The sequence below is a fragment of the Phoxinus phoxinus genome (genome assembly GCF_949152265.1).
Source record: "Phoxinus phoxinus genome assembly, chromosome: 4".
In the NCBI taxonomy this organism is placed as follows: domain Eukaryota; kingdom Metazoa; phylum Chordata; class Actinopteri; order Cypriniformes; family Leuciscidae; genus Phoxinus; species Phoxinus phoxinus.
In genome coordinates, this window is record NC_136879.1 from 31,820,962 (window position 1) to 31,844,414 (window position 23,453).

A 23,453-nucleotide genomic window follows, 5' to 3' on the forward strand; every position below is an offset into this window, starting at 1 on the left:
TTATTATATTACGAATATAATAATATTAACACTACCGCCAGGGGGCGGGGTATTCTTAAACCTGCCAGAAGGTAAAATATACCCATGCACATAACTACTGTTTTGATATGGCTAAAAAAATTATTATGTCACTGTCTTCACAAATGCATGTCTAGAGTTGTCTATGAAATGATTGTCCTGTTGTTTTATGTTTATGTTTATTTTAAGCAGGCTACACTAATCACTAAACATAGGCTAAAGCAGCCTGCAAAGACAACGGACATTAGAAGGAAATAAATACATATTTGGGTGGTGTAATATTATCCATTGAGACTAAAACTGATTACCGCTATCTCAGTGAAAGGCGTTGCCTAGTAACAGAACGTTAAAACATAACCGGTGCGAAAATGATAGCGCGGAAAAAAAAGGCATTATATAGGTACATTTGACCAGCTGGCACTTATACTGAAAGTATTTTTTAAAACTGGTTTTATCTAAACAATTTTTAACAACAGGGGATTGTAAATAACACAATTTTAGTAAAAGTCAATGACTGGGAAACTTCAGAATCTGTTAAGTACATTTGAAAAACAGCCATGGGTAAATATTAGCTTGTGGCGGTTTTAGTTTTAAATGAATATTAAATGCATATTATTAGGATAGATTTATATTTTTTATAACATTATGATACAAGCATACATTCATACGCCAGTAGGTGGCGACAAGTGACTGTTTTATCAAGTCATTGAATCATTCATTCAACTAATTAATTCAAACAGATTGTCTCACACAGGGACGCCAAATACATGACTTAATGAGTGAGTCACTGACTCATTCACTCAACCAATTTGTTCAAGATAACGGATTCATTCAGGAATTAACCAAATGGTTGTATTCATGAGTTCTTAAATTATTTACTCAAATGATTTGTTCAAAATTCTGATTCATCCAGAAACTCCACTGCTGTGTGTTGCCCGGAGATGCGCAAGTAAATGTTATAATATAATATAATATAATATAATATAATATAATATAATATAATATAATATAATATAATATAATATAATATAATATAATATAATATAAACAATGAATCACAGCCATTGATAAAGATGTTGATCCAGGAACATACCCTTCTGGTTTGAGTCACTAAAGCATTTCTTATCATAATCCACTGACTGGCAATTCACAACAGGTGAACAGCACCATTTCAAACTAGAGACAGAGTAACAAGCAAACATGCAATTAGCTGGACTAGATTGATTAGCTTCAGCAACAAATTAAATGCACTGCCTGAACTACACCTGCAAGCATTATTCCACTGTGAATGCTATACTTAAAAAATGCAGACAGTGTTAATAGATACACGCTAATTAATCTGGATGCCATGATTAGTGGGGGAAATCAATTCTCCTGTGAGCACCAACGTATATTTAGCTATTTTTGTTGCATTTTAGCACGCTTTAGGTACATAAGATACCTCAGATGTAATTAAGAGCTCATATTAACACATTCAAACCTCTATAGCTTTATAAATACTTTCACTTTGCATATTGTTTTCTGTCAATAATGAGTAATGAGTCACTGATGGATTTGCAAGATACAGGGACTCAAGTATGGATAATGAAGCCAAACGTACAGTAGGCTATACAGAATGATACAAAAGAATGGAGCATGAATTCAATGACAAGGCTGGAGACCTTGAGCATTCAATATGACGTGCCGATTCCTTCAGTGACGCATATTCCTAACTGCCAAATCTCCAGATAATTGACACAACTTCATTATAATGATAAATGATAAACGCTGATAAACGCACATGAATCGCATTAAAGAAGTACCTGATCAGCAGGTTTCGCTGAGTGGACCAATCCTGCGGGCGAAATCACCTGGAAAATCATTACAACTAGCCTATATCTTTCTGAAGGAAAAGGACCGTGAAGTGAACTGAACATTTACTGGAGAAAGTATTTGCTATAGCTAGGCAGAATAAGACTACTCAATGTCCTCTTCCAGTTAAAAGCTCATCCGAAAAAGAAAAAAAACCCTATGTGACCTAGTTTAAAGAACTGGGACAATCGACTTCTAGTGATAGTGTTTTAGGACTGGCAGAAGGTATTGCTATAGGTCTCCGTAGAGGAATATTCAGCAATGTTCATAAAAGCTGGTAATGTGCAGGGAATATTGCTTTAAGTTTCTTTCAACTTTCTTCTTGTTTACTGTACCTAATATGCACACTTCTTTTCACTGTATATCTGTGCTCTTGAATCACAAACAGAGATGCGGGGCAGTCAAAGGGTGAACCTGTAGAAAGGAGGTTAAGTGTCTTGCTCAAGGGCACAATAGCTAACAAAATGGCTCTGGAAGGACTTAAGCCTGGGTCTTCCAATTCACAGTGCAGATGTTTCCGGGCCTGAGCCACCCACCAACCATTAGAACCGGGATCAAGTTGGATTTTAACCCTGTAGCTCTTCACCCTGTAAAATACTTATAAAGTCATGGCATAGACATCCCCTGGAGCAGTGCAGTTACATCACATTTACCAATGAGAAGATATTACTTCCGTCCTTTTCTTGAACTGGAGTTGACTTTAGCTGTATATCACAAAGCTTTTAAACTAGATTTGCAGGCCAATATTATTTCCCTTTGTCTGAATTTGGACTAGAAATTCAGGAACAAAGGTTATAAAGTGGAGTAGCGGAAAATAGAGAAATGTGATAATCAAGGTAATATCAAGATAATGCACTGTGATATTAGATATGTCAAAACATCTAAATGAACTGGGTTTAATCATGTTAAAAAATACTTCTACTAAAGACTACATCAGGTTATACCAATGAAACTCATTTTAAAAGGTCAGATCAGGTAGAAATAAAAGTTCTATGGAGTTTCATTTTGTACAGTTTACATAGACGACCATTCAAAATTGGTTTTGAGTTTTGAGAAAGGGCTTTCTAAAACATTCAGTAAATCAATAAAATATATTTTTTATTTCTTATCAGACAAAAATAATACCCTGCCTATTTTTATTATTATAATGCCTTTTGTTGTTTCCATCCAATTCCAATTCCAACTTAGAAAACAAATAAAGTGAATGTCTCAGTCTAGCAAATTAACCGAGCCCTATACGTGCCAGAGGCTTCGGTAACACAGGATGTGTTTTCACTCTCGGCATCTATGCTACAAGCTTATCAAGTTGTGACATGTATCTGTCTCTTTGCAAATTCATATTAGCCTTCAAAAACATTTGATACTACATCAAAACAGCCCCTTTGTGAGGGAATGCAGTAATGGTGTAAATGGAGAAACCGTTACACTGCTGCCATTGTCTTGGCATGCACAGTGTTTCTCTAGTATCAGACTACTGTCAGTTACGTCAGTTTCACGTCACACATGCCTTCCTTTTGTATTCCCGCCATTTCTTCGTTACCATGATCACCTCATTACGAGTTCATTCTGTTCAGCTGTTGCTCGTTACCTAGTTTGTGTTCCTATATAAGTTCTTCCTTTTCTTCTTGTCTGTTCACCGTCTTGGTTAGTGTGTTGCTTCCTGATCGTCTGTTTGCCAGAATTACCATTAAACCTGTCATTTTGGATTTCTTATCTTCGTCTGTGTTTGCCTTCCTGCAACCGCTGTGACAACTACACACTATCTGTGATTTTAGGAAATGAGCATATGCTACAACCTGTTCGGTGTTTCATGAAAAAAAAAAAAAAAAAAAAAAACCCGAATGACTAGAGGAAGCAAAATACTTCGGAGCTGTAAGCATTTGCTCAACACAAGTCGTTGCTTTACTGTGGCAGTAAAAGGAAATGCTCTGTAGCAAAAGCAAAGCAGCCATCCCCTCAGGAGAAGCATTAAAAGTAACTCTGACAGGCTGTGGAAGTATAGTGTGCCCAGGATTATCAAGCTACAAGAGGTCTTTCCACTTGTTGAAGTCCTCTGAGGTAGGGCATGCTCGACAATTGCAGCGTAAATTGATTTAGAAATGCACTGCAAGACAATGATTTTATTTACTGCAAAGCATAAGCGATTTGGGCCGTACTAAAGAGAGAAAGCAACTCTCGGGGTAACACTACAAATGCATATAATTTCCATCATAATACGTTTTTTTTTTTTTTTTATGGCTGAACATAATTTGCACACAGTCCTTGCACACATATTACACAATGCTTGGGAGATTATAACTAAAAACGGCCACTTATATGAAGCCAGACAGCAATAAATCTCTTATCTGAGACGCCTACGTGGCGCAAACAGAACCAAAATGCTGGAGCCCGTGAGAAGAGAGGAAGTGGTGTAATCAGCAGGTGGTGCTCGCTCAGGTAGAGGTGACAGACATCGAGCTGAGCTGGAAGTGGAACCGCTTCCAGGCATGAGATGCACGCAAAACTCTCCTATCTGCAGATGGGACGCTGATGACATCATTCCCAAACACCTGCCTCTGATATCAGCATTATCAGAGACCAATAACCGCGGTGACAAACGCCTCAATGACGAGGAGCCCTCTTCCATCTCTTCAGGCTAATATCTTTAGCTCAACAGGACAGCCCGTAATAGCTGCAGCTGGCAGACTGTTAGCGCTCCTGAACACAACCTGCTTTAAACAATAACAACACTTCAATTCGTCTATAGCAAAGCAAAGCTTTGTTAAATCCCAGGCTTCAAGTGCCACTGTCATTGCAATTATTGCCTGGGCTTTTGAAAAATCCAGCTGTCAGCCCTTGTTAAGGATTAAACATGCGCTAAACACAATGCACTTCCTGTGTTAATAAGACTAGTAGCCTACTATGAAAAACTCTCAAGCGTATGAACCCTCTATTGCATGCGTTATGAAAACAATGTTGAAAAAGACATGTTTGATTCACTTGTCTAGCATAAAATGGACCTAATTAGTAAAATCAAACACAAATTGTGAAAAATAATTTGGGACGGGGCGGCTTCTTTTTAGGTATGCTTTGCAACACTTCAATGAAATTATTCAAAGACAGGTTTTTACTCATTTAAATATTTTTGAATATTTCTGAGTGACTTATTTATTTTTTATGTCGCAGTCCTAATTTTTTTTTTTTTTTTTAACTGTGAAGAACAAAACTATTAAATCAAATTATGAAAATATTTTTTGGTCACACTTTAGATTAGGGTCCAATTTTCACTATGAACTATGAATTTTGCCTCAATAACTACCAATTACTGCTCATTAATAGTTAGTAATAATAGTTGGGTAGGATTAAGGGATGTAGAATATGGTCATATCCTAATAATATGAGTGCTAATAAGCAACTAGTTAATAGTGAGAATTGGGCTCAAAAATAAAGTGTAATTTTTTGTGTGTGAAAATTTTCATTTAAATGCTAAAAAGGTTGATACTCCCATAAAACAAAAACACCCTAAAATAATAACTACAATATAGTGGATCCATATTCTCTACATTCATATCCATTCCACTGTCGCACGGTGTTGCTTCGGGGCAGCAGACATATTCAAGCAATTCTTCAAAACATACAAATTATTTATATAGCTCTAAATGTTTTAAAATAAAGCCTACTCACTAAGAAATATTAATCATATTTTTGAAAAAAAAAAAATCAATAAAATGCTTTAATGAAGGCAGTTTTCCAGAGCAAAAATGTGTCCTCTCCATGGGTGCATTAGAAACATATGTTGTATGACCAAAAAGAAAAAGTTTTTACTGGTTTATCTTAAATCGTCTATTCATTATTACCCATTTTATTGGCAACAAGTGAAGAAAACCCAGAGGCAACATTGTGCAATAAAGGGTTAAACGGTTCTGTCTTACAAAAACATCAAACAACTGAATTAAATACAGAGCTGCAGCTTTGAAACAGGAAATATATGTGGAACTTAACTTGAAACACTTCAGATAAAACGCAACATTACATGGAGACATCAAGGGCTGCTTGTCCAGACACAGATTAAGCCAAGACCTACACTGATATTAAAAACTAACCGTTAACGGTGTCATTTTGTCTAAGACTATAAATTGAACTGTCTGGGGAAACTCTGCTCTTATGGATTGTTGTTTACACACGCAGATTAAGTTCAAGTACATACCATATACATAAAGAATGTAATCATCGTAGGCTTCTCCCACTAAGTTAGATGCCACACAGCGATACGTTCCGTTGTAGGACTTGTTAAGGTTTTCGATGAAGAGATCAGAGCCAGTAATCACGGCGTGGGAGGGGAAATCATCATCCACTCTGAGCCAGTTAATTTGATGAGGCCTGTAAAACATCAGAGTAATCATTTAGTGCTCAGTGTGAAAATGCTCAGACAGAGGCAGAGAGGATAATGCGCTTTATTCAGGACAACTTTAACACTGCTGTAAAATCACCACCGGTGCAAACAAATGCATATGATGCTATCAAATATATCCATCCATCCATCCATCCATCCATCCCTGTCTGAAAAATTTGTCCTAACACTTTCCCCACCTCTAAACCTAACCCTGCCCACAAGTTATCTCTAAAATCAGAGGGAAATGGTGACAAACTGTAAACTTGTCCCTCAAATCTGATTGGTTGATCGGTATGTTGTTCCGGTATCAACAAAGATGTTTATCTAGGTACATGTTGCACTCCATCCATCCGTCCGTCCGTCCGTCCGTCCGTCCGTCCATCCATCCATCCATCCATCCATCCATCCATCCATCCATCCATCCATCCATCCATCCATCCATCCATCCATCCATCCATCCATCCATCCATCCATCCATCCATCTATCTATCTATCTATCTATCTATCTATCTATCTATCTATCTATCTATCTATCTATCTATCTATCTATCTGTCTATCTATCTGTCTATCTATCTATCTATCTGTCTATCTATCTATCTATCTATCTATCTATCTATCTATCTATCTATCTATCTATCTATCTATCTATCTATCTATCTATCTATCTATCTATCTATCTATCTATCTATCTATCTATCTATCTATCTATCTATCTATCTGTCTATCTATCTGTCTATCTATCTGTCTGTATGTCTATCTATTAGAAACAGGAGATTTTATAAATACAACATAAGTATGAAATATCACTACCAAACCACATACCTATTTGCATGCCTGTCTATATATCCAAGTTATTCTTGTCATCATCAATTCTTATCTGCATGATAAAGCAACCAAACAAATACATACGAAATGAGTAAAGTGGCCCGAGGGCCCTGTGTTGGACTCACTGCGGTTTTCCTTTAGCATTGCACGTCAGCTCAAGATTTTCTCCTTCTCTGGTCAAACCATCTGGGAATTCCACTACAATCTTCACTTCTGGTTTATCTGTGCAATGAACATAAAGACACAAACGCACTCATTTCCAGTTGCACTGCAGTACATTGATTCTGCTCGGTACCCTTGAAACTATTGTATCTATCTTTCTAATTATCATTCTATGGCCACATACCCGCCTCTCAGTCTGATTAGAAAACATCCCCGGCAGGTTTGGACATCATTTGCACACTCACATTTATACATTCATATGTATTATGTATTCATGCTTGATACAAACGCCTGTATAATGAAGGCTGCAGATCTTAGCTGCTCTTCTGGGCTTCATTGTTCACGTTACACTATATTAAGTCAAGCCAGTGAGCCTAAAAGAGTGCGAACATGTCAGTACGAGATTTTTATAGCCTGGGTAAAGCGTGTGAGGAAAGATGACACTCCTATGAATTTAAACAGTCAATTTAACAGTACTGTAAAATGTTTTTTTTCCCCCTTTTTCTCTTTTATCTATGTTAGTCAAAATGTCAAGCTGTTACAGTTGAGCTGATCCCTCCTGCCTTTTCTTCTCAAAGGTCACCCTGAGCAGTCAGCTATCTGAATAAATTAATATTCTGCCAAGATTACAAAAGGGTAGGTTAACCTTTCCAGGACTTCCCGTGCCACAAAAAAAAAAGCGTGCAGCAAACGCTCTTAATCAATGCATTATTTGGTGGACAGCATTTCATGTTTACGCATAACAAGACAGGGTCTGTTTTAATTAAAGCAAATGCCTAGACCTTGCACGGGTTAAGGCACAGTTCACCCCAAAATCAAATTTCAGTTATTATTGACTCAATTGATTTCTTATTTTTTTCAGCCCAATGTTACTTAATTTCTTCAGTGGAATATATAAAAAATAATCTTTTCCTTACAATTCAGTGCCCACAGCTAAAATTGACACCACTAAAAAAGCACCATTAGTATAATTGATATGGTTCATGCACTATATCCCACTTCTGAATTCACATATCTTTAGGAGACATTTAATCTGTTATTCAAATAATCTTCCCCTCCACTGAGCTGTAAACACAGACCAGATCACAGAGTCACTGAGATTCATGAGCATATTGTTCAGTCTGAAAAATAAAATAAAAATAAAGCAGCTTTATAGAAAAGAATCGGCTCACTGAAATATGATTTGTCCCTGATCTGAACTCGGTGATCAGGTTATAGCTCACTAGAGACAAGGATTATCAGTTAATAATGACAAATTTCAGGTTGTTCCTTTTTTAGTTTTATCTTCATTTTTGGAGCTGAACAGATGTGAGGGCACTACAAATTGTGGAATTTATGGAAAAGAGCTGCTTGAAGATTAAAAAAAAAAATACTACTTTTTTGTTGCACAATGGCATGGCGGTGGAAAAAAATCATTGAACTATTCCTGTAAAACAAAGAGGCTTCACTGTTAATTTACTTATAAATGGTCTAATTGTGTGACAAAAGCTTCTTTTGTTCATTACAATGTCAGTCAAATTACTGCATGAAAATGCTTAAAAAGAAATTCCAAATGTGACATGAGGATGAATATTTTAAATTGTCTGGCGTTCATTTCTTTATAAATGGTCTAATCATGTAACAAACGTTCTTTGGTTCATTACAACGTCAGGTTAATTGACCACCGCATGCAGGTGAGAAGATTAAACCGAGGCTTTTTTTTGCAGCTGAAAGTTTTCTCCTCATCTAAAGATGACTCACACTGCACTTCCAGGTATTTCTGGGCCTGGAAGTCCTTCACGGCTGGGTGGTCAATGATGCAGATGACGGCCACTCCATCGTCCTCCTTAGAGACGGTGAGCCTGAGCCGGCTGGTGACAGTGAACATCCTGTCGTATAACTCCTCGACAGTCGCCTCACCTGGGAACGGCCGCAAGAGTGACATGTCAGCCATAACAAGCGAGCTCCCTCCATCCCGGCCTGCTCATAATAACACTGTGTCACCGGGAGGAGGGTCATGAGGATTGATACCATCACCTCCAGACAAATTTCACATTCATATATTTATTCATGCTTAATACAGCGTGCATAGGGCACATTCTGAGCCACATGTGACAACCAAACGTCACGGCAGGGCATAAAACACAGGGTCGCATGGCAGCTTTCGTTTACCATGTGAAAATTAAATGCTTTTTTATTTTGGGTTTGCCACTTTGATTGATTTATTATTGATGACATTAGCTATTCCACTGTTAGCATTGCCGGTGGTTTACACTGGTCTCCAAACTGGTGTTATAAAGGTTTAGCTGGTCTCTTAGGTGCTGTTTACACGACAACGTTTTCAACTAAAAACATACAAACTTGTATGCGTTTTGGATGTTCCTTTACACGACAACGTCGTTTTGGGTGCCTGAAAACACAAACTTTTTTAAAACGGTCTCTGTGTAAACAACAAAAACGCGAATCTCTAAAGACGATGACGTCACGCACATGAGTATTACGTGTTTAGAGGTTTTTCATCGCCATCTAATGGCCTGGCAGCAGAATACAGCGTTGTGAGACGTTTTCGCGGATCCGTGTGAATGGGGATTGTTTTGACAATGTGTCGTCTGTACGCGGAAAACTCAAAGGAAAAACTTCTTCGTTTTAAGCATACCGTTGTCGTGTAAACGTACCCTTAGTCTGACTAGCTGAAAAGTGTCCTAAATCAACCAACACACCAGCCTGACAAGACTGGGAGACCAATTAAGATCATCAGCGGCTGGTTTGAGATGTTTTTTCAAGAGGTGTTTGAATTCATGTCATACACACTATTTGCAGAAATGCTAACTGCTAAGTTATGCCAAAAACATCACTTAAGGTGCAGTCTAACACAATCTCATGACAATTTGTAACTATTTTACATTTTGGCGAATTGGTGGCTAATTTGTATAAATTCTCATTTGTACGTTTTCGTACTATCTCGTATATCCTCAGTGACGGTTATGTTCAGGGTTGGTATTAAGGGTGGACCTCCATACTTTTTTGTTCTAAATATCATGAATTTTTATATGAGTCACATTGAACAATTAAATACAAAATCGCCACCTCATAAGATCGGGTTGGGTGAGATCACATTTACCACTGTTTGCAACTACAAGGCAACTAACTCTCATTAGAGTATTAGTAGACTGTCTTATGTGCATGACACAGTGCTAATTTCAATTCTCAAAATGTCCTTTTAAAAATGTCAAGGTAACTTTTGATATTATAAGTGTTTTCGTCTACCTGTTTCAGTACTCTTTATTTTGTTAAATGTCTTTATCTGCAGTAGTGAGTCATTCACAAGCTCCACATGCAGCTGTTGAACTTAATAAAGAGCTTGTTCATCGCTGGCAAACAATAGGATGAATTTGCAGGTTTGGCTTCAACTGATTGTAAGTAAATATTCTGCTTCATCCAGCACTCTTTTTGTTCTCTGTTTTAAAAAAATCCCTTTTACTGTTTTAATAAATGAGAAACTTCAAACAATTCAGTGTGTAAGCAAACTGTCTGAAATATAACTTGATTGTTCAAATATTGATAAGGAAAATGTAACAGTGCTACAGTACCTTGCAACTTAAAAATATAGCTAAGGAGTGGTGATACCACCTTGCTACTGAGAAACGTATAGGTGACTCTGGATCACACAACCAGTCAAGTAGCATGTGTATATTTGTGGCAATAGCCAACAATACATTGTGTGGGTCAAAATGATTGATTTTTCTTTTATGCCAGAAATCATTAGGATATTAAGTAAAGATCATGTTCCATGACGATATTTTGTAAATTTCCTACTGTATAAATCTCAATTTTAAAAAAAATTGACCCATGTGACTGGTTTTGTGGTCCAGGGTCACAAAGTTAAATTGCTCAGCTATTTTTAGAGCAGTGTTGATACTGTATTGTTAAAATAAACTGAAATAATGCTAAACTATTACTATTGGATTAAAAACAAACTTGGCAAGTTATGCTAACTGAAATAAGTTTAAGTACTAAAATTACTAAAACTGAAATGAAAATTAATTATAACAATGGAAAAAGCACATAATTACGATGGATGATCAGGACATGTGACCATGATGAATTCATATGAAGCAGCCCAGAGGTCAGTAGCTGTCTGCGGGGTTACTGCACATCATGTTAGCCCTCATCCTAAGACAATTTCTAAACTCAAGGGCATTGAGCTAATTGCAGCCCAGAGTATGACGGTTTACTTGGACCTAATGAAGTGGGAAATAATTACAGCTCGGCACTGACCTATAGCTCATCTCCCTTCTCTTCTGTCAGCGTATACTCAGACATCGTTACAAAAAATACATGAGTTGCTGTATGCCAAAGTCGCTTTAAGGTCTATGACAATATGTTTCTTTAAGTCACTGAGTCCACGAAGACTCTTCATTGAAGACCATGCTAATTTTGTAATTTATATAAAAAAATCATAGGAACCATAATTTCCCCATCATAGGAAAGTATGTTTCCCTCATTATAGAGCTTGGGACAATGTTCCCTGTTGCAGTTTAATTGTACTAATCTTTTACTGTGTTTACCATGGTAAATTCAACACTAAAAGTGTGGAAGCTATACATGATCTATGAATGTCCACTTACACTAATCAATGGACCAATCAATGATTTATTATATAAATATTTATATAATAAATCATTGATTGGTCCATTGATTAGCGTAAGTGGACATTCATAGATCATGTATAGCTTTATAGTATAGCTTTATACATTAGCTATATATATATATATATATATATATATATATATATATATATATATATATATATATATAGCTAAAATAGTATGATATATACATCAGACTATTTTATATATTTAATTATTGATTAGGATTATCATCATTATTGTTTACATCAATATTTTTAGTGTTAAATACAACAAACTAAAATTAGAAATGTTGCATACGGTTGCATTTTACGGAAATAAACATTTTAGTTAAAAAATTGATAAAAAATGTAAATACATTAAAGCTAAATAGAAATATATATATATACAAGAATTGGTCCATATTGCTGCAGCTGCATAAAAGTATTTTGTAGTAACAAGATATGATTTAAATTAGCATACGGGTGGGTAGGTAGTGGATCTAACGGCAAGCTGTTTTTTAAATATTAAATATAACATTTATTGCAAAACATTCACATACTACATTATATGATAATTGGTATATGATAAATAAAATTATTTTAGTCTAAGATTAGTTAAAATCCTGCTCTATATTTAATAATATCCTCCAAAGAGTCAAGCTATATGTATTGACACCAGAGATTGTGTGGTTCAGATTAACACTTTTTAATTAGAAAATGATTAACTTAATGTGTGTTTTCTATGATCCTTACCGCGTACTAGCTAGTATTTGATTCATTTAGCACATGAAATCTCTCGCCTTAGGCCACTGTCTGACTGCTTTCACTGCAGTTAATGAAGCTGTGATGTTTGTAATCCATAAACAGTTGACACATTAAACTTAGATTCTGTTCAAATGCGCCATATCATCTGCCATGTTTGCCTCTGTTTCCCCAGGTAGTCTATCTGAATGTTATTCAACAGACCCACCCTGCTGTCTAATGGAGAAAAGCTGTTTATAAGCACATTAACCAGCCTGCACATTCACTCCTTTATGTCAGCCCGCACTGCCTAAACCAGTGAGAACTAATATGTGGGCAGCATTTGCTGAGTGGGAGGTAAACAGTTGGAGTTCATTCAAAGCTACTTATTTAAGCTTGACTGAAAAGCACCAAAAATCCCACATGTTGAGCTCTTCTTGTCAATTCATTGGATACACCTTCTGAAGCCTTAATTGAAAGTCATTATGAAGTCAGAATCCTAAACCATGGTGTGTTGTGTGCAGATCAGAGACATCAGTAATCACAGCAAACTTATCTGCACAATCTTCCTTGGATCTAAGTCAGACCTTGCAGTGGTTGGTCCCCTTTCATCCATTTGATGGTGGAAGCAGGTTTGCTGCCCATGGCGGTGCAGGTTATCTCGGTCTCATTCCCCTCACTCACGATTTCCTCGCGGGACTCTAAGATTGGGTTGCCTGGTGGAACTGGCAGAAGATCAACAGCAAGATTAGAGATGGTGCGACAGCTATTCTGCGTTGGATCAATGTTTATTTTTTATTTTTTATCTGTGTTCTCGCTAAAGGACAAACTGTTATTTTCCTCAGATCTGCTGATGACTATCGAGAACTTAAATCAGTAATAATAAAGCAAAACAGTGCAAATATGGTGGAAAAGGTGTTGTTTTTGAGCCAATCTTTTTTTTTTTCTAATCATTCTATCTGAAAACTCCCTATAGTCTATGTTTTGGTTTGGATACTGGTCTCCAGCATGGAATGCTGGTGTGCTGGTGTCCCCACCAGGCTTTTTAACAAGCTCTATCAGCAAGACTTCCTTGGTTCCTCGCAAGGTTTCTACCTCATCCCACCTAACCATGCTAGGGGGTTGACACTGTCACCTGTGGCTTCCTCAAAGGGGTTTTGTATGACACTATTCTTTGCAGAGCTTCTTTGGAACAATATATGTTGTAAAAAGTGCTACACAGATACATAAAAATGATAGATAATTAAATATACAAATACATATACCTGTAAATACATTATACATTACCTGTTTGGAATAATTACGATTTGAAAACTGTTTTTGCTGCTTAATATTTTTTTTTGAAATGTGACTAAAACATTATTTATACATCATTCAATGTTTTTTTTCCCGGAAACATTTTAGTTGGCTGGTTTAAGAGGATTTTCAGCAGGGCAGAGAGCATCAATCAGCTTTATCTGCCGCAATATACTCACAGCAGTTGTTTTTCATTCTTTGTTTAGAGATAAAAAGCATTTCGAAATGCATTTGCAGTGATACACTGTTAGCTAACATCCCGTTTAGATGAAGAAGTAAACATGTGCTGCTGTCTTTCCTCTCAATAACAAAATAAACACACAACAAAGATGACAGTGGTGAGAAAACAGCCGTTAAGAAAGCATCTGGTAATAGCGATGTTAAGTTTGCACGAGCTCCGCCACTCCGGTCAAGTAAAGTCACATCATCATCATCAATTTATACAACAGAATACTTTAAACCAAACAACTTTATAGTATTCAACATTAAAAAAAACAGTGTTAGTGTTGCTTTCAATTAGAATTACACTTCAATTTCTACTATAAAGCAGCTCTCCAGTGTTTGTGTTTTCTTTCCCGAACGTGTGACCTCGACGGACTCAACAGAGGAAATAAACCACGAGTTTTCCACGAAGAGGGCGGAGCTCACCTTTACCTATTACTTAATCACCACGGACCAATGGTAGTTCAAAAGTGTTTACCAGCCGGAGGGAACATTTCTGGAAAATTAGCTTTGGCAAGCTGTTTCAAACACAAAACAAACTCCAAACAAACTCCACCAGCACACCAAGTTTATCGGGGTCTTTAAGATAATAAACAGGTTGAGTAAACCAGCCATAAACCAGATTGTTAAGCTATCCCTGCTTGAAAATAAGAGGTCTCCCAGCCGGGTCAAGCAGGTCTGTTGGCTGGTTTAAGACGTTGTTATTGTACTTTGGGTTTTTGACTAGCTTCATTAGCTAATTTAAGCTGATGAACAGCATGGCTAAGATTAGCAACAACTCAACTTGTTTAAGCTATTGTTAAGACATTTAGAGCTACATAGAGAAGCAATTCTATATTTCGAGGGTCTTATTGTGTATTTGGACAGTGCCAGACCCACTCAACCAATTGACAAGCTGTTTTACTCATGTTTTAATTTTTTATAGCACATTAGCTCATATGGTGCTTTACTGATGGCACTAAAGCGTCTGTCACTACAAGAGCTGCCGTTTGAGGGCTCTTTTTCTAATATCTTGCCTCATGCTTTCATGTCCTGTGGTTAAGAGTCCATGCTGTGACGGAACGCATATCCTCATAAAACTCATGCTACTTTAGAGAGCACTCAATTCCATTCAGCTCTCCAGGATGTCCAAATATGCTGCATAATAAACCTCTAATGTTAGTGTCATTCAACGCAAGAGCCGCACAAAGCTAACTCCAGAATCGCTCGATGTAGCCTTTTCAACATCTAAGAGGAATTCAGTCAATACGCCTGCCAAAAGCGATCTACCAATATCAATAGCGCAACATCTGTTCCTTTTTGTTTGGTTTGTGTTATTGGAAACGGCATGAGAGTAATTGGCTGATATTGTGTCATGGTGAGATTCAATTAGACAAGTTCAATTGAGTGAACGAATCAATGAGGTAAATCGATAATCTGGATTTTAGCATTCTATAGTAGATGTAAGGTAGATGTCATACCCAGCACTGTGATGTCTGCATAGGCTTCTTGCGGAGGATCCGTGTAGAGCTGGCACACGTACCGGCCCTCGTCCGAGAGTGACACGTTGGACAACGACACCAACAACTCGTTGTCGGAGAAGTTAACCAGCTGAAACCGACTGTCCTTCAAGGCTGAGAAAACATAAAGAGTGATGATTACAGATTTGAAAGAGTAGGAAGTAGACAAATCAATTGTGAGTGTGCTATTGCGGTTTTCGTTAATATCGATTAATGTTTCAGATTAAATTTGGCCAGTTTTATACACCGCTAAAATAGTCCCTATTGAAATCAAAATGTCAAGCTTTTTCCACTCTTTTGAAGTTGTAAATAAAACAGATTATAAGGGGAAGATGTACAAGAAAATACTATTTCTGTCTTTCTACTTCAAAATGTCACATTTAATTCAATGTGTTAATTGCCGTTATTTGTGAAATTTACTAGCAATTTATAGTGAAAATTGTTTCAACACTGTAAAAAAAAGTTGCTGCCTTAAATTTCTAAGTGCAATTCAAAGTAATTTCAACTTTAATTAAAATAAACTGTGATTAAAAAATGAGTTGAATCTTGTAAAAAAAAGTTTATTTTTTTAGTTTCTTAACTTAACTTAACGTTCTTAACTTATTTTGATGTTAAAGCAATGTAAAAACATGTTTTCATTACTTTCATTTCATAACATTATTTTTTTTACAGTGAAGGTAAATCCTGCATCATTTATTTTTTCAGTGCAGCGAAAGGGCCATTTTACACAATGTGTTTTTGCTGTTAAAAATACGAGACAAATCAATGGAATGAAAAAAAGATCTAGAGACGCATTTCAACTACTTTTCATTTTTAGAGCGGCTTCTCTTGACCGAAACATGGTAAATGGAAAAATGCGTTCTGTCTGAACTTCCTCAAAGACTGTATATAAGAACTCTTGGAATGCCGTTCAGCCAATCAGATTTGAGAACCAAAACTAACTGTTAAATAATGCTATATCATGAAGTTATGGGGAGTTTCATTAAATGAGCGAACTCAAAAATCACGCTCGAAGTTCAAGAAGTCAAAGCTCTAATTGAGCAACTCCATAAGAAGTTTAAGACCTTTGATGGTGTATTTTAAGAACCCCCTCTTAATCCAAACCCTGAACCTGGGAAGCATTTGGAAGTCCTCTCTAAGAATAATGATGAGACCAGCTTGTTTTGAGCAAAAAAGATGGTGGGTGGGAAATGAAAGGGCTGATTTTCTTAGTGCCCGGACTGAATTGCAATTGATATGGGGAGTTTATGCACTATGCATCAAACAGATCTATGACTTCAGACTTAAGGTAATGCCGGAGGACTGTAATTTCTCCACATCAGTACAGTGAAATGGTAGAAGTGCTGCAGAAGTCTCGCAAAATATGAAGGATATAAATCTCAAACCTGCACATGAACGGTGCTCATTAGAGGGCATTATAAATTCTAAAGCATCAGAGTCCGTAAGAGGTTGACAGTGAGTGAATCTGATTGTTCTGTGTCCCAGCTGGCTTGAGATGCTCTTCAGCTGTCCTAGCCTACTATCTCAAATTGACACACAGATTGGAGAATGAAAAGAGAAGGGGCGCATGAAATTACATATAGCAAGTTAGATGAATCAAATACAAATTGGATTGTCTTACAAACCAGCATATATCTTCTTATGTTGATGGAAATATAATGAGCAGAACACATTTTCTGTAATAAGGATATATGGCCACATTTTAACCCTTCAATTGTTTTTGAGCCATTCTTGACCTATTTTTGACAACGAATGCACTTTAAATGGCTTTCACTTTTTTTGTTTTGGACAAGACTTTGTGACATTGTCAAAAATAGCTACATTTCTTTGTCATGACAACGCTTGGGAGTGCTTGGCATGGTGATGTAATATTGTATTAAATTTAATTCACATTTATTTGTATAGAGCTTTTCACAATACACATAGTTTCAAAGCAGATTTACAGAAAATGCTTGTGTCTACATTACAATTTAATAGTGATCTATTATCAGAGGTGACTGTGTTCAAGTTATGCATTTCTGAAATGTACATATACAAATCGCATAGTTAGTTAACAATGTATTAATTTAAGGCAGAAAACAATGAGCTCATTGAAGTAATGTTATTAACAAATGATTAGGGTATATAGAAAATGTAGCCTTGCTGCATGTTGATTCAGAGTTTGCTTCAACTGAGGTCCTCGCAGAAGTTGGCGCTGTCTTTTCAGAGGCGTTGGAGTCCTCTCGAGTCATCTCTTCACAGGTGTTGGGTCATGACAATGAATATGACAATGTTTGGTATTGGCAGAATAGATCTTATATGCTGCTGCTGTCGCTGTTATTGTCACTGCTGTTGATTATTGCTGCTGCTGCAGAGCAAGTACAGGACTTGCAACTGCCAATTCATACACTACACACTGCTGTGAGTATGTCGGACATGCTGCTGCACAATATAGCATCCATGAATTACCTGTAGCAGATCTGTACAGGTGGAGCTGGGGAGGTGGAGGGTTTCTCTAAGTGCGCTGCAAACTGCTACAGCAAACATCGACCAAGTATGGGGCCAAGCTTAGCATAAGTGGGGGTGACTAAATGTTTTTGTGACATATTTGCAAAGTGGACCTATATTGACTTCTCCAATCACAATAGAGCTTTACAGTATTTGTGAAGTTTAAATGAACTAGAATTGTAGATGTAAGATACTGTACATATAATCCATTTATAACAGCAGAATAATACAGAAATTGTTATAAAATATATGAACTATTATAACGTATTTTCTTTTCGTATTTTCCTGTAGGTGAGACCTGTTGTACCCTAATAATGAAGTCATGCACTATTAATGATTCGCAATGTAGGTCAAATTTTACCCAAAGATCCCAAAGAATGAAGTTTCCTAGGAGAGGGTAACAGTATGTGGTACTGTACAGTAGATGCTATAAAATAGCTCATCATCATCAGTCATCATCCTCTTGTATTATATGATTATAATGTAATACTATTGTGTTACATTAATAGTATTATAATTTAGCTAACTTCAGTGTACTGAAAGGGAAGTTCACTAAAAAAGTGCCAAAAATATCTTTGAGCTGTAAAATGTAATTTGTAGCGAATATCATTAACGTCTTGAGAAAATGAAAATGACAATTTCTCCAACCGTCACTGTTTAATTCTAAGTTGCTCTTAAAAGGCTTATAGAGCAGCTCTAGCATAAGTGACAGGAAATGAGAATAGCAGTCTGAATGTAATGTGATAAAACTTTAGCCAACGCTTCACAGCGGAAACAATAAACCACCGCTGAATCATATTGCTAATATATAACGAAGCACACCGTGCAATATATCATCGGCCGGCATCCACAGGTGCATGCTATATATGCTAAGACACATTCACATTCTTGTGTCATTTTGAATGCACAGTGCCAGCCATCTGTGCTGAAGGGATAAAACTATGAATTGTTCAAGTGGTCATACTTTTCACAAACAGAGCTGGCAGCCCAGTAAACATTAGACAGAATAATACATTACAGCATTAAAGAGATTGAAGGCTGAGCATCCCTCCAGTCACATCCATAGAAATAATGTCAGAGCTTGCGGCAAGATCGCTCTCTCGCTCTCTCTCTTTCTGTCTATCTTCCTTCTCCTAAACCCCAACCCATATCCTGCCTTTCCCTCTCTCATAGTATTCACAGATCGGAAAGCTTATGTCGGGTGTAATTGGCACTAAAATATGCCCACTAGGAGAATTTGGTACCACCAACATATTAATTAAATTAGATAAAGTCTGGACAAAATTCCAACCTGACCTTTCATCAATGTGTTCTTTTCTCGCTCGAATGTAGAGACGAGTGAGCAAGAAGAATTATAACATTACGTAAATGTGTTTCTAACTCCAATATTCAATCACTGTTTCTTTGAAGAAAGGGGCTGTAAAAATTACCCCATTTTCCCTAAAGCTAATGTGGTATTACAAATTTAAGAATCGGGTGCTTTGTCTCCATTTCTAAGTCACTTTGTGCCTCTAAATGTATATAAACTGCCATCTAAATGTATATAAACTACAATGTACACTGCCTTAGTTAGACTTGATGACTGCATCTACCGACAGCTCGTGTTCTCAATAAAGAATCCTGCTGAAGATACAACCAAGTCTCCTGGTCTTCGCTTCGGAGTTTCCTACACTATGAAATATGAAGAACATACATAAATCCCAATAACAAAATGTCTGTTGCCACAATGTATGTTATCAGAGCATTACTTCAACATTTACTTGTCAAGAGGAACAAGATGTCTACAAATACTTCAAACGCCCTTGAATATTTACTCAAACCGCAGGATACGGGATCCCGCGGAGAGCTGCACATGTAAATTGCATTTGAAATGTCATGAAATACCTCTCAAAACCGTCAATGTGTTATCATCCGCTCATCTTAAATTACCATAGGAGCGATTCGTATGGAGAACGCTTCATAGGAGGGAATGAGGAGGTTATTCCCACACATTAGCTAAACTAGGTTCGGATCACGGGTCAGACCGTCACTTAGCAGCTCATCAAGGTCCTTATTTAGCAGAGAAGGCTAGATTATACACTTTGCATTCAGAGTGCGGTTGAGCATCCAAACAATCTCAAGGCTGGAATCTAAACGGTCCGCTCAGAGGACTCTAATCAGCCTGACACAATTACACTCTGTCACTCAATTATTGAAAAGGACCTTGTCAACAATGCAATGCCTTGCTGCTCTTTTAAACGATAGGAGGTTGTGACGAGCAGCCAAATTATGAATTTGTATGGGGTTGCAGGGCCATTTTGGTGCGTAAAATTGGAATGTTCTGCAAAAAACAATGCAGGCTTTGGGTGGATTATGACATTTTCTGCCTTGAACTGAAGTGAGCATGAAAGAGAAGTCAGTACTGCTTACGTCTAACGTCTCTGAAGTAGATGGTCTGTCGGTTGGGGTTGAGCAGTTGGATGACGGAGTCGTCGTTGTTTTTCACCCGGCAGCTGATGATAGCCATCTCGCCCTCGACCACTGAGACATTATTCGTCACCAGGTTCTGACCCTGCGCTGTAACCCAGAGAGAACAGATACAAGTCTTACAATAGAGCGCAGCAGAATTACAAATCCTATTCAGTTTCTTCATACAGAATAACATGACAATCTTTTGAGAAAGGTCTACTGGAGCTTTGAAATTGTTGAGCGATGACATAAGTCAAGGTAATTTTGATGTCATAAAAAAAATGCATTTAACAACCAAATTCCCAGTGAAGAAATACACTAGCCATAATCCTGGAGATAAATCCACCAATCAGAGAAGATGCTGTTACATTGGAAACAAAAACAACAGCAAACAAGCTCAGCAGCGACTTCTCATTACGATGAAGCACTGCAAATGATGTAATCACTACTAAACAATTGCAAATGATGTCAAAACTACTGCTTTATTTGCTTGAGCTATTTGACTAATAATCAATTGAATTGTTTGACTATTAATACAATAATCTGCAAATATATTGTATTTTACACACACATCGTTGTAAATTGATATATTCAAATATATATATATTAATTGAATATATGTAATTGTATATATATATAATTATATATAATATTCAATTAATCTTCTAAAAATGGATTTGATTACATAATTTGCAATGGCAATGGTTTATGGGATGAGTAGTTTGTTCCCTTGTCAAAAACGTTTCTCTTAAAATGGAAGTTTGCCATGTGATTCATCTCAAAAGTGACTGCTTTGGTTCATTACTTTCTATTGCAGAAATTTTGGAATCCTTTTGGAGAAAATGAATAGAAAAAACACTTTGGTAGCCAAGCCCGCTTAAAAAAAAGTGGTGCATCACTGCAATACCTGAATAAGGTTATTACATTTGCCATGTCTTATCACAATCTGGATTGTAATTACAATGCATCCACTGAACACAGTTTTCTCATTTGGCTGTTGCCTTGCTATTCAGTCAGAGAGGCAATCATGACACTCTTTCTTTAAGCACAAAAAAGCAAAAATACTATTACAATTCAGACCCTGTTTCATTCTGCTCTTGTATCATGAAATTGTAAAAGTTGTGGCTGAAACTGAATAGATGACAGCAATGATAATGCAAATCCTCATGAGGAGTCCTTTGAATACTGATGTTTTTGCATAACACGTGCATACATTTTAGAGCGGCGTAAAAGAAACTGAGAGTGACACACAGATTAATGTAACAAGCAACAATGTTTCGCTCCGCGTAGATGTCAGAGCATGCATGCGAGGTTAAGATGTACCGGCTGGGTTCTCGGTTTGGACGTATTGATTTTACAGCGTTGTGTGTTTCTAGTGTGTGTGGAACACCCTGGATACAAGACTGCAGCACTCAGCAACCGAGAGGGGAAGGCTGGTAATTGCTGCTCACGGCAAAACTTTATCAAACCTCTCCATCTAAACACAAGCTGATGGAAGCTGGCAATCAACAGCGGCTCTCAACAGCATAATACCCGGACCTGAACAGCAAGCTCTGCAAACACAGAGGAAAGTATCTGATACACTCCACTGCAAGCCAGTAACAGCTGATAATTAGAGGCTGCATCACTCCCTTATGGTTTACATTCAAAATAGGGATCCATTATTCCTTGCAAGTGAAGACAGCAGAAAAGCAAAAGTCACCTTGCTCTATATTTATACCCACCGAGCTGAGAGGCATGAAAAATGACCAAAGAATGCTTTTAAACACTTTATCTTCGCGCGCAGAGTAAAACACTACTTTTAGCACAACCGTAAGACAGCATCTAATGAAAAATGTGTGTGGCTGAGCAATCAGATGTCTTCAGGCACTTATGACATTTACAGAGGCTAAAAACAAAACATCTTAATTTCTCCACTATACGACTGTGCCCTGCTCAGCCCTGCATGTCCCAGTCAAAGAACAACAAATCGGTGTGGAAGAACAACACATTTAGCCTGTCCTCCCGAGTTGTGAACGTTCGGGATGATAAAGCATCGTCCACTCCATGAAGGAGTATTAGCAGACAGGCATGCTGGGAGTGTTTGTGAGACCACAGAGGTGCTGTGCCACTACAATCTGCGACCATGCCCAACGTTAAACATCCGTGAAGCCAGGTTTCACGCTGTCGCAATCATGCCAAACAAAAAGAAGGAAAAAAAAAACTCTAGCTGGAAGGGTTGTAAAAACTGAAACATCTCATAAGAAAGAGTTTCAGCGCATATTTCTAGGCATCATGTTTAGACATCATGAAGTCATAAGTGATATTAGGCTACAATTCTGAAAACACATAATTTAGAAGGTTTTGACAGACTGACATTTAAGAGGACAGTCAAAAAATTAACATTCTGTCATCGCTTACTCACCTTTATGTCATTTTTAACGCTCATTCTAAAGCTCACTAGGTTTTGCCACACAGCCTCATCTACAATTTCACCTCAAGCAAGCCAAAATGTGATTGGCCAAAAGACTGATTGTGATTTAACTCATTCATTCAGCATTCAAGGCCATGACAGTCTGGTTCAGTTCTGCCCCATAACCCCACCAAGGTGTCCATCCCTCACATTTACAACAAGCTCCATCCTGACCCCTCCAAATAATAATCCCTGATAGTTACAATCCTAATCACCTCAACACCACTCATCATTATTCCTAAAAATTCCCTAGTGCGCTGTCATTTTTACCATCTAGGTAGGCAGATCACTAGGTTTTGCCACACAGCCATATACATACAGTAAATTGAAAGTAAATGTATTTGACTGTGAATGCGGGGTGCTCTACTGGTTGAGTCACATGACTCTGAAATGTAATTAATGCAAGTGAAGTTTCATGATAATAGCATATATCTTTCACTCTCCAAGCCTTTTTAAGAACAGATCCCACG

At 37.2% G+C, this 23,453-nt stretch overlaps 1 protein-coding gene across 5 annotated transcripts in view; it reads right to left on the bottom strand.

Moving 5' to 3' along the window:
- The window catches only part of cadm1b (cell adhesion molecule 1b), a 169,397-nt gene that overhangs the window by 30,917 nt on the left and 115,027 nt on the right, over nucleotides 1-23,453 (bottom strand). For all 5 annotated transcript variants that reach the window (XM_079610960.1, XM_079610958.1, XM_079610959.1 and 2 more), the window contains 6 exons: nucleotides 20,493-20,639; nucleotides 15,558-15,710; nucleotides 13,167-13,304; nucleotides 8,970-9,128; nucleotides 7,193-7,289; nucleotides 6,056-6,228 (listed from right to left, as the gene is read on the bottom strand). In XM_079610960.1, coding sequence (XP_079467086.1) covers nucleotides 6,056-6,228; nucleotides 7,193-7,289; nucleotides 8,970-9,128; nucleotides 13,167-13,304; nucleotides 15,558-15,710; nucleotides 20,493-20,589 — 817 coding nt within the window. In that variant the 5' untranslated portion in view covers nucleotides 20,590-20,639. The remainder of the gene's footprint in view (nucleotides 1-6,055; nucleotides 6,229-7,192; nucleotides 7,290-8,969; nucleotides 9,129-13,166; nucleotides 13,305-15,557; nucleotides 15,711-20,492; nucleotides 20,640-23,453) is intronic.